The 22,151-nt window shown below is 33.7% G+C and overlaps 2 protein-coding genes across 5 annotated transcripts; one reads left to right on the top strand and one right to left on the bottom strand.

The window, feature by feature from the left end:
- On the bottom strand, positions 6,688–11,746 carry LOC109235547 (cytokinin riboside 5'-monophosphate phosphoribohydrolase LOG3). 4 transcript variants are annotated; one of them, XM_019401704.1, is made up of 7 exons: positions 10,768–10,908; positions 10,350–10,447; positions 10,158–10,188; positions 9,170–9,269; positions 7,507–7,577; positions 7,254–7,397; positions 6,688–7,045 (listed from the first exon to the last, which is right to left on the bottom strand). In XM_019401704.1, the coding sequence occupies exons 1-7, from the start codon at positions 10,789–10,791 to the stop codon at positions 6,953–6,955; spliced, it is 561 nt and encodes a 186-aa protein (XP_019257249.1). In that variant the 5' UTR covers positions 10,792–10,908; the 3' UTR covers positions 6,688–6,952. The 4 variants fall into 4 exon arrangements, with proteins under 4 accessions (XP_019257249.1, XP_019257250.1, XP_019257252.1 ...); XM_019401705.1 differs by lacking the exon at positions 10,768–10,908 and adding an exon at positions 11,388–11,746 and having other exon boundaries at positions 6,737–7,045; XM_019401707.1 differs by lacking the exon at positions 10,768–10,908 and adding an exon at positions 10,707–10,753 and having other exon boundaries at positions 6,737–7,045.
- On the top strand, positions 20,774–21,929 carry LOC109236027. The gene is made up of 4 exons (XM_019402260.1): positions 20,774–21,034; positions 21,154–21,261; positions 21,405–21,560; positions 21,663–21,929. Exons 1-4 carry the CDS (start codon positions 20,774–20,776, stop codon positions 21,927–21,929), a joined length of 792 nt encoding a protein of 263 aa, XP_019257805.1.

Here is a 22,151-nt window from a genome sequence, read left to right as displayed (position 1 = left end):
ATAATTGTTTATTGTATAAAAGAAAATAAGGAAAACGGTTCTCATAAGAAAAGGCTTTGTTTAAAGGAATTTTATTCTTTAATTTTGGTCAAAAGTTTAAACGGATGGAGTGGATTCGCTTGATATAGATCGATACTTTCCTTTAATTAGGGAGCAAATTTAAATAGTAGTTATTGATCTTTTGACTAAATGGATATGTATGGTAATTAATTGATGTGTACTACATGTAATTTCATAATTAAAGTATATTGTGTGAAGGGCTTTTAAAAGTAGGTACACGGTGTAAAGTTCCCGTATTTTTTCGGTTATTATTTATACAGCGGCTATACAGTGTCATTTTTCCGTATCTAATGAAGGGCCCAATTTCTTAGTGGTCTCATTTTTAGGCCTTGTTGAATTGGGCTCTAGGATCCTGGCCACATTACTTCGACCAGGCTCACTATTTCTCCATTCCTCTCTAAAAATAAAGAAAAGGTAAAGACGTCAAATTTTAATCCCTTAAACTATGCACAGTGACCCCAGTTATAAAGTTTTTTTGTTAAAGAATGAATGAATATAATTATCTGATATGAGACCCAAAATCAACAAATTTAACCATCACAAATATGATTACTTCTTTTCTTTTTTTTCTTTTCTGAATGAGAGTAATAAATTTAGCCTCCAATATTATGAGAGATGCAACTTTTTTTAAAATTGGGAGCACTACATTTGGTAGGTACTAGAAGCATACTGCTTCAAATTTATTTCCTTTTAAATGAACTAGTCTTACGGTACGCGCGTTGCGCGTGTAATACATTATTTAAATACACTACCTAGTATGTTTAAGTTTGGTTTACATATAAGACGTTTAACAACATTGATTATATAACACACTGTTAAAAAAGGAAAAAGAAATTTAAGAAGAATTTAGTTAAAAAGCTTTTATGAGTACTGCAGAAGGATGAATTACCAAATGAGCTAGAGTGTACCCCGTTTGAATAAGTAACGTTTTTAAATCATATAATTATTATATTAAAAGTTATATTTGAGTTATATAGTAAAAGTAAAATAAAAAATATAAATTTCTGAAAATTACGATTGTTGATCTTATTTAGTTAACTCAATAAAGGAAAAAACTTTCACATAAAAGTTCTCAAATTATCTCAATCAATATACTAAACTTAAATTTGTTACATTGTATATAAATAATCTTTTAGAATTTTATAATATATCTACCTGTATTTTATTAAAAAGATTCTTGTATTATTAAAATGTTAATTATCACATATTCATTTGTAAACTCAATCGTTGAAACATGTGCGCACAAGTGTTCTAATACCAACATCGTAGTAAAGTCATATAAGCCAATTAAAATATTTAGTAATTTTTCTAAAGAAAATTTAAAAGAAATACTTGAACCTATAATAAGGATTGAACATATAATAAAGAATTATTTGCTAATGCACAAACATATTTTGATCCAATCGGAATGAGCGTACTAACAAAATAAGGCGCGTGTAATGTACACCATGCAAATGATATATATTTCCATACATGACCTAGTATGTTTAAGTATCAAATCCGTTTGAATCGGCTTATTTTAAGAGCTTTTAAGCCAAAATAACTTTTTAGCCATTTTGTAGTATTTGAGTAGATAAAAAAGTGCTTTTAAGTACTTGTTTTTAAGCTAAAATGACAAAACAATCAAAAGCTAGAATTCCTAACTTATGGCTTAAAAATTATTTTTGCTTAAAAGTCACTTAAAATAAGCCCACCCAAACAGGCTCTAAGTTTGGTTTACATATTATTAGTAATCTTTAATTTTTGAAGACTTAAAATTAGATCTAAAATTTTATTAGTAGATTTCTAACACTTTTATACACATTTTGTCTAATGCACGTGTGAAAATGTCATAATTACTAAAGGATTTATAAGTAAATTTTTATTTGGTGTTAAATTCCTAAAATTGAGTTTCTAAAATTGAGTTCAAACGGATTCAAATCCGTTTGAATCGGCTTNAACGATAGATAAATATGTAGTTAAATAATAAAATTTATCGCTAATCCTATTTAGTGACAGAATCAACTATATATTATAAAAAATCCTATTAGCTACAAGATGAATTTACTAACTAATTCTTGTTTGTAAAGTTAAATTATGTAGCAAAATTTCTCAGTAATAATAGTAGTTTTTGTTTGACCAAAAAATAAAAGTCCTTTTCCATTTATTTTATTTTAACATATGCATTGAGGTAATTTAGGTACTTTTGTAAATTAAATTATGATAAATAGTTTCTTATCACAAATTAATGATTACTATTTTTTTCAACAATAATTACTATTTCAAAACTTAATGCCATAGTAAATTTTAACGAATTTAACAACCAAGCTTCTAATAAAATACTTATGATTTAAATTTTAAAAACAACAAATAAATCATATGAAAAGAAAAATTGGTCTTTTTGATTAAACAAGGACAAAGAAAAAAAATACCACATAAAACGTCAAGTTTCCTTGTTGGAAATCAACAAAAATCTTTCCTCCTACCTTTTTGTATTCTTTTATGTCTTAATATATTGTATTCTTATTAGGAGAAGATATCAAACACTAAATTATATTAGATTTATTTATTTATTTAGAACTCCTAAATATAAGGTAAGTTTTTTGATTTTACAATTTTATTCAATGTAAACTTTATTTTTAAAGGGTAAAAAAGGCGAACGACATTTCGCTAAGAGGCTTCGTGCTTTTAATATAGTATAGATGAATCCCAAATGATTTCAACAAAACATTATAGGCATTTTGATTATTTCAAAATAAAAAATAAAAAATAAAAAGTTGTACAAAGCTAAATGGGGAACAGAAGTAATATGCCAGCTATAAAACTGTTCTCCCTTGAGGAATTATTATCATTACTATGGCAGGCAAAAATTATCCTTTTAATACTTTCTTTCTTTTTAAATTATCTATGAGCTGACATTTTTCTTCCCACCAACAAAACAATCACCTACTCAAACATCTCATCTTTAGCTTTCTACAATCACTTTGCAAAAATAAATTCAAGATATAATCCTGATGCGCTCAACAATTAAGGTTTTAAGCGCTAAATTCATTATATTTTTGGAATAACAATTTTAAAATTTAATTATTTGTTGAAATTAGTCGAAGGTTTACCGGAAACAACCTCTCTACCTTTTAAAGGTAGGGGTAAGGTATGCGTACACACTACTCTCCCCAGACCCTACTTGTTGGACTGAGTTAGTTGTTGTTGTAATTATTTGTTGAAATTTTAATAATTATTTTTTTACGTAAGTATCTGTATATTTTGTGCCAAAATTAATAATATAGGTCACGAGTTCGAGCCGTGGAATCAGCCTCTAATGTTTGCATCAGGATAAGCTGTCTACATCACACCCTTTAGGGTGCGTCCCTTTCCCGGACCCTGTGTAATTGCGGGATATTTTGTGCACCGGATTGTCCTGGAATTCATTGCAAATAGGCTCCATCTGCCTTTGAATAAAGTTGTGCTGCACCAAAAATAGCTGTTCAAACTCACCAACTTATCCAAAGTATAATTACAAATGATTGTGTTGCTCTGAATAATTTTATGTTTGCCTACAAAAAGATGAAAGTACCAATTTTTTCTGCTGTTTACATTAATAATGTGCTTAGCACCAAATAGGCTGTCTATTTCAGTTGTTAATGTATATATAATGTCTTGTCCTATTTTAACAAGTTGGCAAATTTGTATACTTATAGCCCGTTTGACCAAGCTGCAAAAATCAGCTTATTTTGAGAAGTGTTTTTTTTCAAAAGTGCTTTTTTCAAAAGTACTTTTGGTGAGAAGCAGTTTGTGTTTGGCTAATTAGTTTGAAAAGCACTTCTGAGCAGCAATTAGTGTTTGGCCAAGCTTTAAAAAAATTGCTTCTAAGTGTATTTTTCTCAAAAGTGCTTCTCAGAAAAGTGCTTTTGGAGATAAACTACTTTTTTCTGCTTCTCCAAAACTGCTTCTGCTTCTCCTCAAAAGCACTTTTTTTCCTTCCAAAAGTTTGGCCAAACACCTCAATTTTTGGCCAAAAGTGCTTTTGGCAAAAAAAAAAAAAAAATACTTTTGGCCAAAAAGAAGCTTGGCCAAACAGGCTATTAGCCTTATAAATGAAAGTAAGATCCACTTGTGGTTGGAGGGCATGTTTGTCAACTGTTGAGTACCATATAATGCAGGGTTATGCTTAATGATGTTGAAGTTTTTGAGACAAATTCAATGGTTCAAATTAATAGGGACACGTGTCACATTCTCACTCAAATAAAGGAAAAAAAAAAACTCCCATTTCCCAATAGTTTACACAAGATTTGCGTAAGCGATATCAGTCTATTATCACAATTCAACTTATATGAATTTATATTTGAGGTTGTGAAATTTCATTACTTTATATTTTGTGGAGTGATTGCATGTAACTAAATCGATGTTCATGTAACTTTACATTTTTTTTCATGAAAATTTATGGCACCAAAAAGGCCAAGAAATAACACTTTCCATTAATATTGGAAAGTTTGGTCAAGTGGGTACCTTTTTTATTTTTCAACGTTTCCTATGTTTCAACATCATTTCAGAGTACTTTTCTTGTGGGCACCCCGGTGCACCGTTATGCACGGGGTCAGGGGAAGAGTCGGACCACATAGGTTTATTGGACGCAGCCATACTCTGTATTTCTGTAAGAGACTATTTTCATGACTCGAACCCGTGACACGCTGGTCACTTGGCGGCGACTTTACCCGCTACGCCAAGGCTCCCTTTAGATTACATTCTTTAGGGATTTTCATAATTAAAGCCCAAGCAAGAAACCCATAGAAATTGACTCTTCAACTGCCTTTTGGCACCTTCTACATATTCTCCAACTAAAGCCAGTTAAGCATTCCCTAGTTGTGGTTCACTAGTACATGATCAAGTGAAACCAGGGACCAACATTAGACTATCATTTTGTCTAGAATAATCAAATAGCCCACATGCCCCTCTCCTTTCTTTGCAACTAGTTAGCCATAGCTTTCACTCATTGGGACACTAAAGGCGGATCTAGAGCGGGTTCTGTGGGTCTGAATCCACTTTTGAAACTTGATTAATACACAGATGCGAACCTATGTTCGGAGAAGAGGGGTCATCAAACCCTGTAACTTACGCAAAATTCTAGATATATATGTGCGTAAATATTGAGAACAGTCATATATTTTATTTGAAACTTTAAGATCAAAAATCCGATGAGCTACTGGTTGAGCAGTCCACTCATGTGCCCTCGTCACCTTCAAATCATGGGTCTGTCTCTGATTATACATAACAACAACAACAACAAAGAGAAAAAAGAAAAAAAAAACAGTATAACCACAGTGGGGTCTGGGAAGGATACTGCGTAGAGACTATTTCCGATAGACCCTTGGCTTAGGAAAGATAAAAAGAATGAGCAACAACAAGCAAACCAATCGAAAAACGAAGCAAATTTACAAGACTAACACTAAGTAAGTGCAATCAGTAAATCGAAGCGAAAGCAACAAGTAATAACAGAAATCTAATAATATGGAAATACAAGACTGACACTAAGTGATTATACATAACCAAAAAAAAAATGAAAATTGTATATTCTTAACCTGCGTACTTTAAATTCTAGATTTGCTTCTATGTGACACATGTCAATCTCTCATTCGTTGGCGAGGGGACCGACCACAACTTATTGTACCCGGAATAAGAAGCAGAGGGCCCTTCCTTCTCCCTCTTATCAGCTCCGGCCGGCCTCCTTTCTGTTACCTGTCATTGGTGGTGGATCATAGTTTTGTTATGGTTGTCCCATAGTTGAAACCTTAACAGCAAACATCAATAGGATATCAGTTGAAACATGTGCTTCTGTTAGAGGACATGGTCCCTCTTCTCCACTTATACTTCATCAATGTTTTATTACTTTCTTTTTTATACAGTTTGATTATCTTGTATTAGTACTATTAGTTGGTCCTCAGCTAGAGGAGCATCATTGGCAAATGTGTCTCATTGTCAATGCAGTATAGATACTAGATGAAGAAAAGAGAAAAGGACATTAAAATGCCTTGATTTGATCGTAACAACCTTGTTATTATTAACAAGTTGGTATTTCTATTGTTGACTTTGAATATGAATGTGGTGAAAGGAATAAGTGAATTCACATAGTCAGAGAAGAAAGTATAGAGATGACATTTTACCAATTGATCAACATGATGTTATGCCACCAAGAATGCAAGGACAAAGTTGTTTACAATTTTTTATGTTTGCCTCAAGTACTTGACGATAGTCTTGGAGCAACGGTAAAGTTGTCTCCGTGTGAACTACAGGTCACGGATTCGAACCGTGATGGAATCAGATTCGAGCCACGTTGGAATCTGATTCGAGCCGTGGTTGAATCAGATTCGAGCCGTGGTGGAATCAGCCACTGATGCTTGCATTAGGGTTAGGCTGCCTACATCACACACCTTTTGGGGTGTGGCACTTCCCCGGACCCTGCGTAAACACGGGATACTTTGTGCACTAAGCTGCCCTCAAGTAATTTTCCAAGATTCAATTAGGGTTAATAATGGACCCTTTTTCAACAATTGGATGATCAATTTTCAGGTTGTTGTGTTCTTTAAAACCAGGTTGGAAGACAATCCAAATGAAAAACTGAGGATAATTTACATAAAGAACAAGAAACAGAGGAGCAAAGAGAAAAGCTTGGTAAGTTTACATTAAAAGGGAAGTCCAGATGCATCTTAGTAGTTACAGCTTATAGTAAATAAAGGACATTTCCACGTGAAGGGAGAATAGGACATATGCTGCTGTCTGTCATTTCTAGATTGATTTACAAAAAAAGAGTATCCCCCCCCACATAACAAAAATTAAGAATTTCATTCAAGTTAGCTTCTTCCAGTTTGATATTTTCAATTCCTAATGCACACTTCTATGCTGCAATTCCATTCTTTTTTCACCGCGCCATTTCTTGTGCTTGCGGATAGCCAAGCTGCTCCATCTCCCAGCTCAACTTGGAAGCAACTCGTTCGTGGCAAGGAACATATTCCTGCAATTGCAAGAAATATGCAACTTTTTAAGTACGGATTGTCTAATCGATCAATGCTAGTATGGAATAAGAATGACATCATATATCAAATATATTTCTCCTTTTTAAACAGAAGAGATCAATGTTTCTTGGTTGTTAATGAAGCTTAGAGAAACATAACAAGTCATTTTTTAAGGTAATTCGTGTAACGGCATGTATAAGATATTACCTCCAGTTTCTTGACCAGCTCCTTTGCTGTTGGTGCAGATACAATGATCTCGCGAGCATTGGGACTAATGAACCCTTCCTCCACAGCTTTGTCAATAAATGACAATAATGAATTGTAATATCCATCCACATTCAGCAATCCTACCTGCAAAATTTACATTGCATATGGCTTTTAATTCTGAATTTGTCGAGCTACATTGCATAGGTACAAAATAACAGAAATGATAAAAGAAATTGCATGCATCAATATATACCGGCTTATCGTGGATGCCAAGTTGTGCCCATGTAATCACTTCAAGTAGCTCCTCAAGTGTGCCATAACCACCTGGATGCAATGGAGTATTTCATTATCGTTTTTTCGCTGGCAAAGCCAGAAAATTTAATAAGGGTGTTCAAAATTTTACACCTTTTGCCAATGAGCTATGCAAGGGTGTTCAAAGTTTATTTTTAATCAATATCAAGTAATATTTTACCCTATACATAGCTTCGCCCCCAGTTTTATTCATTAGTCAAACTAACTGTGCTTTAGATTGTGAAATATTAAGTAAGAAGCCTTTTGGAAAAACTGCAGAAGAATGATACAAGGGATGAATAAAGGTTATAGATAAAAGGGTTAGAGCTATAATTTTAGCTCACATGTTCATTTATTACTCCATGGCAAAAGAATTGACTTATTGTGCTTTGTATACAACAATGCTCTTTTATGTCTCATACTGCAGTAAATAATGACTTCCTACAACTTTCTCAAACTGACTTTGTTGTCTGAATTTTGGCATTTATTGACCTCATCCTTCAGCAAATAGGATGCATGCTCCTCTGGCTAAGATCTTAGGCTATAATATCTCTGAAGAAATATTTTTTATTTGGTTTTGAAGCTTTGTGAAATGCAGGCTGCAGCCACAATAAGTGTATGACTAGTTGAATATTTTGGAGAAGTAGAATTCCTTGAATAGAGTGAGCATGATGCCTTGTTAGGTACAGCAGCTAGTTGTCATTTACAATTTTGTGAAAGTGTGACAGTTTTCTCTTTTTTATTTTCCCTCAGTAAGATAAGGGAAGATTTTTGCAGGAGGAAAACTCAGAGGCTATATGCACATTTAAGGAAAAGAATAAATCACAGTAAAACAGCTCTTAATTTTCAGTGCAAGATGTTGATAGGTCAACACACTAGGGTTTGAACTGTAGGTTTCTAATCATGAGTCTTGGGGCTTGTGAGACTTCAAAGAACCAAACTGATTATTTTCAAGATTTCACATTTTTCTGTAATAGGTGTCAACTAGGTCTACTACTTAACTAGCACTATCTTTATTCAGCTTGTCCTCTGCCTTTTTGGATAGAAGAGACAATTCCCCACACATATAAAGGGCAGCCTAGTGCTCTAAACTCACGATATGTGCGGGGTCCGGGAAAGGGTCATACCACAAGCGTTTATAAACACATATGAACAGGTTTATACAATAGAACAAACCAAGAGCAAGTAACTTGTTTTGGTACTTTTATACAAGAGGAAAGTATATCAAGTCCATATGAAATCTTGAAAAAATCAGTCTAGTGTACGTGAAACTTTTCGCTTTTCGAGATCCAAACTTTAAATTTTAACTTTAAAATGTTGAGTTAATCAAAATCTAATTTAGCCTCAAAGATTAATCAAATTGACTCTCGAAAAGCGAAAAGGTTCATATAAACAGCAACAAAGAGAGTATCATTGATGCACATAGTAGATGTTACTTCTCTTTAAAGTTATTGAGGAAATGTAAAGGAACACTAAGCTTAGAATATGACAATCTGAAGTCTGAAAAGAATAAAACAGAGAAGAGAGATGTTGAATCTATGCCCAAATTAGCAAACTAAAAGCACCTGGTATCCTTTTTTTTAATTGGCAAGAATGAAAATTGGAGTTGCAGTGCTTATACCAACCTGGTAAGGCAATAAAAGCATCAGAATGCCTAGCCATTTCTGCTTTCCTTTGATGCATACCTGCAACAGCCTTCACTTCTCCTACTGTTTCACCAGTTAACTGTTGAAAGGAAAAAAAAATATTAATTTTTTTTGAAATATGTGCTTCTTGGGAGAAATGAAGAAAAAAGGGTGTGTTGTGTGGTGGGGGTTAAAGGGTCAGAGAAAAAACAAGTTTCTGGTTGTAGTGTAGTGCATTAATGCAGTGAAAGCAATGATGAGTATTTCAGAAAATGGTGAAGTTAAATCCCAAAAATCTTGATTTTGAAGATGAAAGTTACCACCAACATATACACCACTAAATAAACATATATACATGTACATGTACCAGTACCACAGACAGCTCCCGCTATGCACGGGGTACGGGAAGATCCGGACCACAAGGGTCTATTGTACGCAGCCTTACCCTGCATTTATGCAAGTGGCTGTTTCCACAGCTCGAACCTGTGACCTCCTGGTCACATGGTAGCAACTTAACCAGTTACGCCAAGACTCCTCTTCCAATGCCACAAACAGCCAAGAAGGAAAACTACAAGAGCTCTTACAGCAGGCAAGAGAGTGAATAAAGCATACTACTCAGAAAAAGGAAAAATCAGAGAAAACATTAGCAACCTAAGAATGCATAAAACTAGTGAAAAGCAGGCTGCCAAAGTACTATGGGATATGGATAAGGCTAATAAGGACCAAGAAAGAAGCAGCATTCTTCAAAATTACAAGGAAAAGGAAAGCACAGACAATGAAATATTTATGACTATTATTTCTTTTGTACATCAAAACTGACAGAAACCATTGCTAATATTTTAAAGAGTAAAGTACTCCTAACTCCTAAATAACTCAAAGTCTCAACTCATAAACCATGGAATATACTATTGAGTTTTTCTTTATTTTTTTAATAATATAATAATCAAGAAAGGCCTAAGACTTTTCTTCAAGATTACAGCAGACATACCTCTCTAGGCATGAGTGTCTTGGGAATAACTCTGCAGGCAGACAATAACATGACAAAAAATTAGTAGTTTAATTGGAGAAGAAATAAAGAACACTAAACATAATAGTAATAATTAAGAAGTTTTACTCAATTGCTCATGTTAAAAAAATACTACTACTAATTAGTTAAATAAATACTTTATCTCATTCTCACCCAATAACATGCCTACCACCATCATGAACTGCTTGTGAAACCAAACCCATTAGGCCTATGCTGCCTCCACCATAGACCAAATCAATGTTTCTTGAGACCTTCAATAAGAAGCAAACTCAGATCAGTCCAAGTACTTATTAAACAAAACACCAAAAGGGCAGCCCGGTGCACTAAGCTTCCGTTATGTGTGGGGTTCGAGAAAGAACCGGACCACAAGGGTCTATAGCACGCAGCCTTACCCTGCAATTCTGGAAGAGCTATTCTCACAGCTCAAACCCGTGAACTCTTGGTCACATGGCTATTAACCAAAACAACATAAAAGAAAAAAAGGTGGATTTTCGGTTTACAACATCTAACCAGTCTTAAAAACTTTAAGCACATTCACATTTTGTAAAGATGAAAATGGATAACACCATACCCAAAAACCAAATCTGGTTTGCATATACGAAGAAGATGATGAGGCATAAATTGAAGATATTCCAAAATGAGAGAATAGAAAGGAAAGTAAGCAGAGAACATTGTTTATTTCAAAAAGGAAAGTAACTTCAAGAAAAGAGAACCTAGACATGGACAGTATGGGTAACACACCTAAATGACCAGAAACACACACACACACAGAGTCACACATAGAATAGAGGGTTGTTGTTTGACAAGGAGATAGAAACATTGCATGCAAGCTTTCACATTCAAAGAAACATCACATTTGCATGAAAAAAATTTAACCAAAAAAGAGAGAATCAACCTAAAATTCCAATCAACATGTATACATTCAATAAAACTTGCATTAACTTTAAAAAAGACACCATTTTGCCTATCAAGAATGTAGATACAGGGAACCACACCTCCAACCTCCCCCCACCCCCCAAAAAAAAAAAAAAAAAACCCCATTTTTGCAAAAACACCCAAATGAGGAAAAGGTCAGAAAACAACACATTCCTAGTCCAAGAAGACAAAACACCAAAAGGGATAATAAAAAAATACAAAAAAAAAAAAGATGAAGAAAACAAAAGGGAGAGTGAGTGCCATTATTGACTGTACCAATTCATTGCCAAGCTCAATAGCAGCATCTTGATAACTACTTTTTTTCCCTTGACTACTCCCACAAAACACACAAATCCTCTTGAATTTTGATACTACCATCACCTCACTGATCATCTCTCTCTCCATTTCTTTAAAGTTTTCTCCTTTCTATTAACTCTGTTTCCTACAAAAAGACCCCCTTTTTGTTTTTTGCCTTAGCAAAATTCAAAGAAACCAACTTTAAGCTAAGTTATTAGTACTACACCCTTTTGCAAATGAACTCTGAATATATATATTTATAGAGGCAGAAAAACACAGACTATAGGCAATTTTTTTTTTCTTTTTCACATATACGTGTGTGCCAAAAAAGAATAATACCTATAGACCCTTTTAGCTTGACCACTACAATAGTGTCCAATTGCTTCACTACCATTAACATATGGGGCTATGGCACGTGACTATCACTTAGCACGCTTATTGTTTGTGCTCTCTCTAGCACGTGTGGACCACCTTATTTCTTACTATTACTTTTTTTTTTTGGTTTTTTCATTAATTAGTTGGTCATATAATTATAAAATAAGCTCTTCAGAAAGAAAAAAAATGTGTTAAGGCAAGCTTCCTCCAAATTTTATGGAAAATGGGACTATAATAGGTATATTTTTTTGGCAAATTCCTACGAAAACTTGCCGTCGTTATCCTTTCAGTGCGCATTGAGTAACCTACTCACGGTGCAATAGCTCGCAAACATACACAAGATGTAAATCGTATTAGGTAAGCTGGTACGATAAGCTCTGACCGAGAAGGCTGCTGGTAAGGTATATTAATCGGGGTGCTCTCTAGCACGTGTGGACCTCCTTATTTTTTTTAAAGTTTTCTTTCATTAATTAATTGGTCATCTAATTATAAAATAAGCTCTTCAAAAATTAGAAAATTAAGGTACTTTTTTCTAAACTGCGACTATGATAGGTATATCAATCTATTTTTAAATTATATATTATCATCAATGATTTAAGCATTTACATATTTCATTATTTCATCCTTTTTTTATTAGGTATATCTATCATGGCTAAACTTAAATTTCTAATAATATTCAAATGTAAGCGAAGCTTTTATTGAGCCAAGGGTCTATCAAAAACAGCCTCTTTATCTCAACAAAGTAGGACTAAGGTCCGGGAACATATTAACTTCCACAAACCCCACGTGTTAGTATACAATGAGTATGTTGTTGTATTCAAATGTAAGCGAACTAGGAATGGATATAAATATTACTATAGTTTCAAAGGGTGTTCCGCGCCACGGTAAGACTTGTTGTCGTGTGAACAGTTTCAAATCGTGAAAATATTTTTAAGAAAAAATTATAAGGTAAAACTGCATATCATAGATTCAATATAGTCCAATTTTTTCTTGAACTCGTGAACAACAGGAGTTCAGTGCATCGAACCGCCCTTTATTATTAGAGTATATAAGTGAAATGTCAAGTTTTCCTTGGGTATAAACTTTTTGTAGTAGAAAAACAATCACAATTAGCTAGCTAGAAAAGGTAACATTTGCAAGTAACTCTATTTAACAATTTTAAAAATGAAAAAAAAAGTTAAATTTGAACCAAAAAAGGAACAGCAAGATGAAACAACCTAACATGTCAAGGCAGAGTCAATAGAAAAAGAAATGAAACTAATATACCAAGTAGTAGTAGTAATTTGTAGAATTATTGGTAAGAAAGCAACTGTTTGGTACTTGGTGTTTTCTTACTTCCCTTTTAGTTAGGGCCAAAGGGTCCATACCCTTCTTTCCTCACCCATGACGTTCAACCTACATCAACTTTTTTTTTTTTTTTTGGTACATCGTTCAAGGATGAGCTGAGAGTCTTCTGGAAACAACATTTCTACCTTCACAAGGTAAAGGTACGATTTATGTACACACTACCTCAAAGACAGATATAAGTTTGAAGGTGGCGGGGCACATGAGCGGACTGCTCAACCAGTGCCCCGTCGGTCTTTTGATCATAAGGATTCCAAACAAGATATATAACAATTATTTTCAACATATATACACATATATATTCGGATCTTTTGTCGAGGTTAACGGAGTCCGGTGACCCCTCTAATATATACATAGGCCCGCCTCTGCACTATCCTCCATAGACCCCACATTATGGGAATACACTAGATATGTTGTTGTTATTGTTTTTAGAAGGTGCTTATTTAAAGTTTTATGAACTATTATATGACACATTCGGGGGATGTTTTTACGACATAAGTTTTGGGTAATTTTCTTAGCAAAAGCAGAAAAAGAAGAAGAAAGAGGAAAAATAGAGAAAATCGATGGGATAACTCTTTCCAACAATCTGATGATTTGCTTTCTACTAAACATTTGGGGAGGGAGAGAATAGAAAAAATATAATCACTCGCTGTTTACACTAATTTAACAAATATAGAGAATATGTCTTTAGATTTTACATATATTATTGCCACTTTTCTATAGTTATTTCACTCCAATTATTATTTGACAATAGGATTTGAACTCGGGACATTGTAGGCTCAAATTGTGGTCTTTTGATTTCTCTTAGAGACAATATCCTTTTCTTAATTTAATTTCTCTTTTTCCACTCATTTTCCTATATTCTTGGAGATTCTCCCTTCAAAAATAGAAACAAAAAGAACCTAAATTGAAAGTCAAAAAGATCTAGTAACATAATCATGCCAAGGTCCCAATTTCCCTCATTTCTTTTTAATTTCCAGTCTCCAACTTCATTTCAAAAAGAGTTAAAAGACCCTAAGAATATTCCATTTGAAGTCAAACATTGTCTATAATATCTTAGAAAATACTCAAGTAACACATCATAAGGAATTATAAGGATTATAGTTTAGCCTTGGAACAATGGTAATGTTGTCTTTGTGTGACCTATAGGTCTTGAGTTCGACCCGTGGAAGCAGCCATTAGTGCTTCCATATGGTAAGCTGTCTACATCATACCTCTTTGGTCACAGCCCTTCCTCGGACCTTACGTTAATACGGAATACCTTGCCCCTTTTAATTTTACAAGAGCCCTTTTATCTTCCTCTTAATTACACGTTATTAATTAACGTATCCCACTATGTCAAAAAAAAAAACGAATTTAAGAACTTGTCATCTAATTATAAAGAAGGATTCTGCGACAGAAAATAACAATAACAAATTCAATAAAATGCCCCTTTTAATTTTACAAGAGCCCTTTTATCTTCCTCTTAATTACACGTTATTAATTAACGTATCCCACTATGTCAAAAAAAAAAACGAATTTAAGAACTTGTCATCTAATTATAAAGAAGGATTCTGCGACAGAAAATAACAATAACAAATTCAATAAAATCCTACAAGTAGGGTTCGAGGAGAATAGTATATGCGTAGACCTTAACCCTACCCTAGGAAGGGAGAAAGACTATTCCCGATAGACCCTTAGTTCAGCGAAAAATCATTTAGAAAATAAACAAAAGGAACCCCATAAGCTATAGCAATACAGATAGAATATTCTACCTTTCTGTATAGACAGTACTATATGTAAACTTTTCTTAATCTGGTTTTCTTTGCCTTTTCTCCCTGCAAACTTTGAAAAGATTACTACCTTTTCAACTGCAAAAAGGTTATAAATGGACATTGCAAAACAAATATTTTCTCTTTTTGTTTTATCCACTAAACAATAGTAATAAACTAGTAGCATGCTTACTACAATTTACGAGTAACTACAATAAATAAATTATTAACAACACTACATTTTATGGGCAAATACATGGGATAAATTCAGAAGTTCAGATGGAGTACTTATGGAGCACTGTGCAAATTAATTAAAATAATTGAATTAAAAAAAAACAGGTGGGTATTGGGTGTATCAGGCTTGTACCCTAATTCACCCACTTTGACCAGACACAATTGCTCTATTCATAGGAAACATTTCATTCTTATTTCATAACTCCATTCCCTTCTCCCATGTCATTTGGCTTACCATCTTGTCCCCAACCCATTCCCTAACTTACTTCATTGCCTTCGACGAATCGCCAATCTAGAGTTATTGGTTCAGATTGAGTGTACATATTAAACTTTTTTTGCATATGTATACATTGTTCGAGAAAGGAGTTCAACTGATTCCCCCTATAGACGAATCGAGAATCTAGAGTTATTGGTTTAGAATGAGTGTACATAGTAAACTTTTTTCGTATTGTTCGAGGGAAAGAAAGGAGTTAAGTTGATTACCCCTATAGATGAATCGAGAATCTATAGTTATTGGTTCAGAATGACTGTATATATTAAACTTTTTTTGCACATGTATACATTATTCAAGCGAAAGAAAGGAGTTCAACTGATGACAATCTAGAGTTATTGGTTCAGAATGAGTGTATATATTAAACTTTTTTCGCGTATGTATACATTGTTCGAGGGAAAAGAAATGAGTCCAGTTGATCATTCCTATAGAGGAATCAAGAATCTAGAGTTATTGGTTCAGAATGAGGGTTATTGTTGTATACGTGTTAAGCTTTTTTCCATATATGTATACATTATTCGAGCGGAAAAAAATGAGCTCCGTTGACCCCAAAGAAACCGTGCTACATATGTGAGATAAGAATGAACCAATACTTTTGTGCATGGTAAAATACTGGCATTTGCAATAGCTGAATTATTTAATCCTAGTGAACATGTTTAACATAATTTCTTAAGTTGTTATGGGCTATATAACATACTAATGGGAAGAAGAAGAAGAAGGGAAAAAAAACAAATTTTAGTTAATTCTGTTGGTGCCAGGATTGCAAGAACAGAGAGTAACTTAAACCATGCCTGTTAAACAAAGATAGTGTTGAAAAAAACATCCTCAATCCCTAGGTTGGCCTATGTAGTTTTGTTTTTCTTTCTCATCTCTGTATTCTCAGTCTGATTACTTACAGCCCACTCTTTTGAAACTGCAAAAGTATAGAGATTGCCAAATTATAATTACTGCTGTATTTAGTGGAGAGTTTTTGTGTGGATATACACACATAAAATATGAGTGCATGCTTGCACGCGGGGGTATATAATTAGCATGTTTTTGTGTGTTGTTTTACACTCAAGTATGTGTATTATGGTAGGCTGTGTTTGTATAGTAATTGGTGCATAGAATACATACATTGGAGCCTTCAAAGACAGATGGGATACAGCCTATAGTGAACGGTAGGTTTGTTTTCGGAACAGAAAAAAAAATTTATTAGCGTCCACTGTTTGCATCAGATCATACTAATTTATTATTTTCTTAGTCCCATTTTAACTGTTGCTTCAGCTCAGAAAATATCACTTTAGAAATTCAAGATTAAATTTGTTAATTATTTTCAACTATACCCTTAATATTAAAGAAGTACTCCTTCTGTCCAACTTTACTTATCCACTACACTAAAAATAAATGTCTACTTTTTACTTGTCCAATTTGAAAAACCAATGATTAGTTTACCAATTTAAAACCTATTTTACCCTTATGATTTCCTAACAGTTTGGATTTATAATAGTCAAAATTAGTTTTGCAGTAATAATAATTAGGGTTGATATATTGTCATTTTATTTATTGTTTTTTAAGGGAGTGCCAAGTCAATAATGGACAAATAAATTTGGACGGAGAGAGCACTAGTTCTTTTAATACTACTCAATTCTAAAAAAGCATTTAGTAGGGGTAACTTAGCAAATTATACCTTTTATTTATTACTCCCTCCGGTCCATAATAAGTGATTTTTTGAATGTTTTCACACAGATTAAGAAATCCACCTTTTAGCATTAATTAGCAATGGAATTGACCATATTAACCTTTACTATCTCACATAAACACTCCTAACACATATTCCAACACTATTTACTCCAAGGACAATGTAGGCAAAAAATATGTAATTCATTCTTGAAATCTGAAAAAATCACTTATTTTGGACCACAAGAAAAAGACCAAAAAATTACTTATTTTGGACCGGAGGGAGTAAATATTTTTCTAAATGGACTTGAAAAGAGCTAGAGCTACGGTTAAAATGGGACAAATGGAATATAATTAAGTGATAAAATATATATTATAATTAAGTAAAAAAGGTGTATATGAAAAATAAATATTATATTTTATTGATTTAATGTAAATTTTAAAATGGATAAGTTTTTTCAGTTTGAAGGTTTTAGGGGAGAAAGGGATGGCAAGACAATAGCAACACGGATAAGAAGACAAAAATTGTAATAATACCAACTGTCAATTGGTGGAGTAGAAAATGACCTTAATTGATGGGGGTAATTTTATATAAATTGGCACTGTCACAATTTGCAATTTTGTGGCGTACAATATTTAGATTAAAAAATTCACCAAAATATTTACATCATTATCTCCCTTTCAAAGAACCAAAGGAAAGCAAAAAACGAAAAGAAAGAAAGAGTCGGTAAGGTTTCATTATGACCATTAGGTCAAAGATTAACTTATAGTGTTAGTGCCTTTTGCACGTTATTATAAGAATTTTAAGAATAAAACGAGGTACGTAGACGATTCCTTAAAGTATTAAGTTTAAGCTTTTTACTAATTTTATATGGCTGGAAAAAAGGGAAATCAATTGTAATATTTCGTGCACTTAAGTACGAGTTTCTTGTGACATTTTTATCCACTATATGTTCAAGTCAAAAAGAATATGAACAACTAACAATTTCTTGAATATTGGTTCGATTCACCATACGAACATGATATATAAGATAAATATGAAGTATTCGGTAAAAGGATGGATCGAGTTATATGATTTTTAAGGGAATTATCAATTTTAAAAATATTCTTTCAACTATACTCTAATTAGATAAAGATTGGTATATTTCATCGTTCGAATTATTAAATTGAGAGCTTCGTCCGCTCACTCTAAAACTTGTCTAATAGATAAAAGATAGGTATTCATAAAACCCTTTGGACGAAGACTATTAGCATGTTTGGTCAAACTTCTTTTTGGTCAAAAGTTTTTTTTTTTTCCTCAAAAGTTTTTTTTCCTCCAAATTTAAGGTATATGGTCAAGTTTTTAGAAGGAAAAAAAAATGCTTTTGAGAAGAAGAAGAAGAAGAAGAAGCAGCAGTTTTCTGAGAAGCAGAAAAAGTAGTTTCATCCGCAAAATACCTTCTTCTTTTTTTGAAAAATGCTTTTGAGAAAATACACTTAGAAGCACGTTTTAAAAGCTTGGTTAAATACTAATTGTTGCTCAAAAGTGATTTTCCAATTAATTGGCTAAAAAAATAGTTTTCAAAATAAACTGATTTTAGAAGGTTGCTCAAACAGTAGTTTAATAGAGATTTCATGCAATGAACCTTCAAACGCCCAAATGAAATGAACTCGAGATAAGGTTATTTTCTTTTCCCTCTCTCTTTCTTTTTAAATCGTGAAAGTTTAAAAAAATAAAAAGAGAAGAAAAAAATTCAGAGCTATTAAAATGTGACTATAAGAGGTAGTTGGATTTATGTAGAAAGGAAAAGTTAATTTGGGAGAATTGGAATAAATGTATGATAGAGGCTATTTTGGTGCAAAGTAAATGAACCAAACACAGGCAAAATATTATCATTTCATATAGATAAACTTATGCTTCAGACTGCTGTCTCTGAAAAAAAGATGTAGAGCTGAAAATAAAAATTAAATTATGTATCTGGATCTAAATCTACTGTTATCCTTTTCCCTTCAACCACGGACCAACCCATGACCTATTCATTTATTACCGTTATTTCCCAATGAAAATATCTTGTCTTTCAAAATTTAATTCAATTCCTATTTATTTTCTTGAACCTTGATTCATTCATTAACAAACGAAAATAGGAGGAAATATAGTGGATAACAACTAACTTAATAGCAGCTCAGGTTCGTTTGTGTTGTGCGTTCTTGCTGGACTGGACACATGTTAGTTGTAGGAAGTATGGTTCCGAAAGTGACTTCGGTTCGTCAGCTCAGGCTCAAATCCTCGGTTTTGTTAGTGGATCTACAGGTCGGACCGGGGCTCTGTGCTTTTTCTTTTTGTGTGGGACGGTACTGGAGAGAGAAGGAAATGTATCGAGGCGACGAACAAGACAATATTTTGGTTTTTCCCTCTATAAAATGAGCACAGTGTATTAAACCGATGGATAACAGAATTAAACTGGCCAAAAAGCGCTTGGGCGCTCTATATATGATGTACTATTAACAAGTATTTACTCCATTGGTTAAGGGCCGCAATTATCCTAGTGCAAGAAAGGTATCAAGGAATTATGAAATATAGAAGGATGCCACCTTTTTCCCTCTTTTCTTCTTTTCAAATAAAATCAGGCATGCCTTCATTTTAATTAAATTTCCCCTAAAGTGAAGGCAATTCCGATTTACCCTCCTTCCTGACGGAGTTTCTGTTGGGTTTTGTTATTAATAACAAAAGAGGTGTAAATGGAAAATGGTGAAAAATATAGTTTTGAATTAGTTCACTTTACTAATGCACTTTGTCCCTCATTGGAAGAAGGAAAGAAAAACTTTGTGCATATATAGAGAAGCTCATCTTCTAGCTCTTAAAGAGTTAAGAAGAAGTGGTGCCTTGCGCCGTCGTCGTCGCTCGCACGGCTTCGGCTTTGGTCAATTGATTGATAATTTTTTGGACCAAATTTATTTTCCTTTTCCATCATTTAACATTTTCTTTTCTAAATATTTTCGTGTTGGAAGATCGCGGAACCATTTTCGCGCGTTGGAAGATCGCGGAATCATTTTCGCGACCAACAGCTGAATAGACACCAAAACGTTCCATTCAATAGCTGAATAGACACCTTATCAACGAACAGGCACCTTTGCACCTGTTGGGACTCAACTTTGTTGGCTATAAATAGAGAGGCTTAGCCTCATTTTCCTCCACCGAAAAATCTGAAATCTCTCCCCTCAATCTTCTGCATTCTGCATTGGTTTTTCAAAAATAAAACGTAAGCATTTTGAGTGATTTGCTCCGCCATTTGAGTTCGCCGAAATTCTGTGATTTGAAATGCCGCTATCACAGAATAGTTATTCTGTTCTATCCTGGGAGAAATTAATCCGCAACCTTGGGCATTGTGAGGGGATTAAATTCCTTAAGGAAACACAAGAAACTTGTGGGCTCGGAATTTTTCTGCTTTGGTTTTTCTTAAACTAGCGTTTGTTGATTTACTGGTTTTGAATAGTGATAACAAGCTTAAGGAATTTATTATTTATTTATGTATTCATCTTACTTTCTACTTTGGGAGACTAAAATCATATTGATTTTCTACTCCCGTTTTGGAGATTAAAATCTTCGGATTTTCTACTCCAGTTTGAGATTAAAATCTTTGTGACTTTATACTCAATCCGAAATATAAAAACTCGGTTGTTTGTATTCGGTTTGAAGATATAAAAACTTCACCAAGATACTAATTCTGTTTGTCAATTTCTTTTACAGAAAAATGACAACGAGTGCGGAACAACGGAATGGTTCTGTTGGGACTGCTGTTGCAATGGCAACTTCGTCTTCAAGTCGCACAACTCCTGCACCGGCGATGGCACAGGCAGAAAAACCCGAAAATTTTTTCGGTGTGCACTTTAAGTGTTGGCAACAGAAAATGTTCTTCTACCTGACCACACTCAGTTTACAGCATTTTATCAGCGAAGACGTTCCAGTTCTTGGAGAAGAAACTCCTGAAAATGAGCGATTTGTGGTCACTGAGGCATGGAAGCATTCTGACTTCTTATGCAAAAATTATATTTAAGTTGCTTGGAAGACGACTTGTACAATGTTTATAGCGTCATGAAAACATCAAGATAATTGTGGAATGCTCTTGAAAAGAAGTACAAGACTGAAGATGCTGGACTAAAGAAGTTTGTGGCCGCCAAATTTCTGGATTTCAAAATGGTTGACGGTAAATCTGTCATAACGCAAGTCCAAGAATTGCAAGTTATTGTTCATGACCTCCTTGCTGAAGGTATAAACCGAGTAAATATTTTTATTCAAGATATTGATTATTTTACTAATAATAAATTTATGATTGAAGGTATGGTCATAAATGAAGCGTTTCAAGATGCATTTTTATTGAAAAGCTGCCTCCGCTATGGAAGGACTTTAAGAATTACTTGAAACATAAGCGCAAGGAAATGACGCTTGAAGACCTTATTGTTCGTCTACGGATTGAAGAGGACAACAAGGCTGCTAAGAAGAAGTCTCGTGGAAATTCAACAATAATGGGTGCAAATATTGTTGAGGAAGCTTCAACGAGCAAAAAGAGAAAGAAGTCGTCTGGACCAAAGAATTACCCAAGCAAAAAGAAGTTCAAAGGTAATTGCCACAACTGTGGAAAGGTTGGACACAAGGTTGCTGAATGTCGTGCACCGAAGAAGGAGAAGAAGAAAAGTCAAGCAAACATGATTGAGAAGAATGATGAAATAAACAATTTATGTGCCATGTTTTCAGAGTGCAACCTAGTCGGAAATCCTAGAGAATGGTGGATTGATTCGGGGGAAACTCATCATGTTTGTGCTAACAAGGAGTTGTTTACTTCTTATGCTCCCGTTGAACCCAACGATACAGTTTTTATGGCAATTTCCGCTACTGCAAAAATTGAATGAACGGGCAAGATAGCTTTGAAGATGACTTCTGGCAAGATTGTGAGTCTAAATGATGTACTTCATGTTCCTGAAATGCGGAAGCATTTAGTCTCGACATCACTTCTAGTCAAGAATGGCTTTAAGTGTATTTTTGTTCCAACAAGGTTGTAGTTAGTAAGAATGAAATGTATGTAGGAAAAGGTTACCTTACTGAGGGCCTTTTCAAACTCAATGCAATTGCCA

This window comes from Nicotiana attenuata, chromosome 12, assembly GCF_001879085.1.
Source record: "Nicotiana attenuata strain UT chromosome 12, NIATTr2, whole genome shotgun sequence".
NCBI lineage: Eukaryota > Viridiplantae > Streptophyta > Magnoliopsida > Solanales > Solanaceae > Nicotiana > Nicotiana attenuata.
The sequence above is the reverse complement of the archived record's forward strand: the minus strand, read 5'-3'. Positions and strand labels throughout refer to the sequence as shown.

Coding starts and splice junctions, on each gene's coding strand:
- LOC109235547 (XM_019401705.1), bottom strand. CDS start 11,516: ATGGAGAGAGAGATGATCAGTGAGGTGATGGTAGTATCAAAATTCAAG. Junction 7,398..7,506: donor TTGGCATCCACGATAAGCCG/GTATATATTGAT, acceptor TAAATTTTGCAG/GTAGGATTGCTGAATGTGGA. Junction 7,046..7,253: donor AGCTGGTCAAGAAACTGGAG/GTAATATCTTAT, acceptor TTGCAATTGCAG/GAATATGTTCCTTGCCACGA.
- LOC109236027 (XM_019402260.1), top strand. CDS start 20,774: ATGACAACGAGTGCGGAACAACGGAATGGTTCTGTTGGGACTGCTGTT. Junction 21,035..21,153: donor AGCGATTTGTGGTCACTGAG/GCATGGAAGCAT, acceptor GCTCTTGAAAAG/AAGTACAAGACTGAAGATGC. Junction 21,262..21,404: donor CGCAAGTCCAAGAATTGCAA/GTTATTGTTCAT, acceptor TTTATTGAAAAG/CTGCCTCCGCTATGGAAGGA.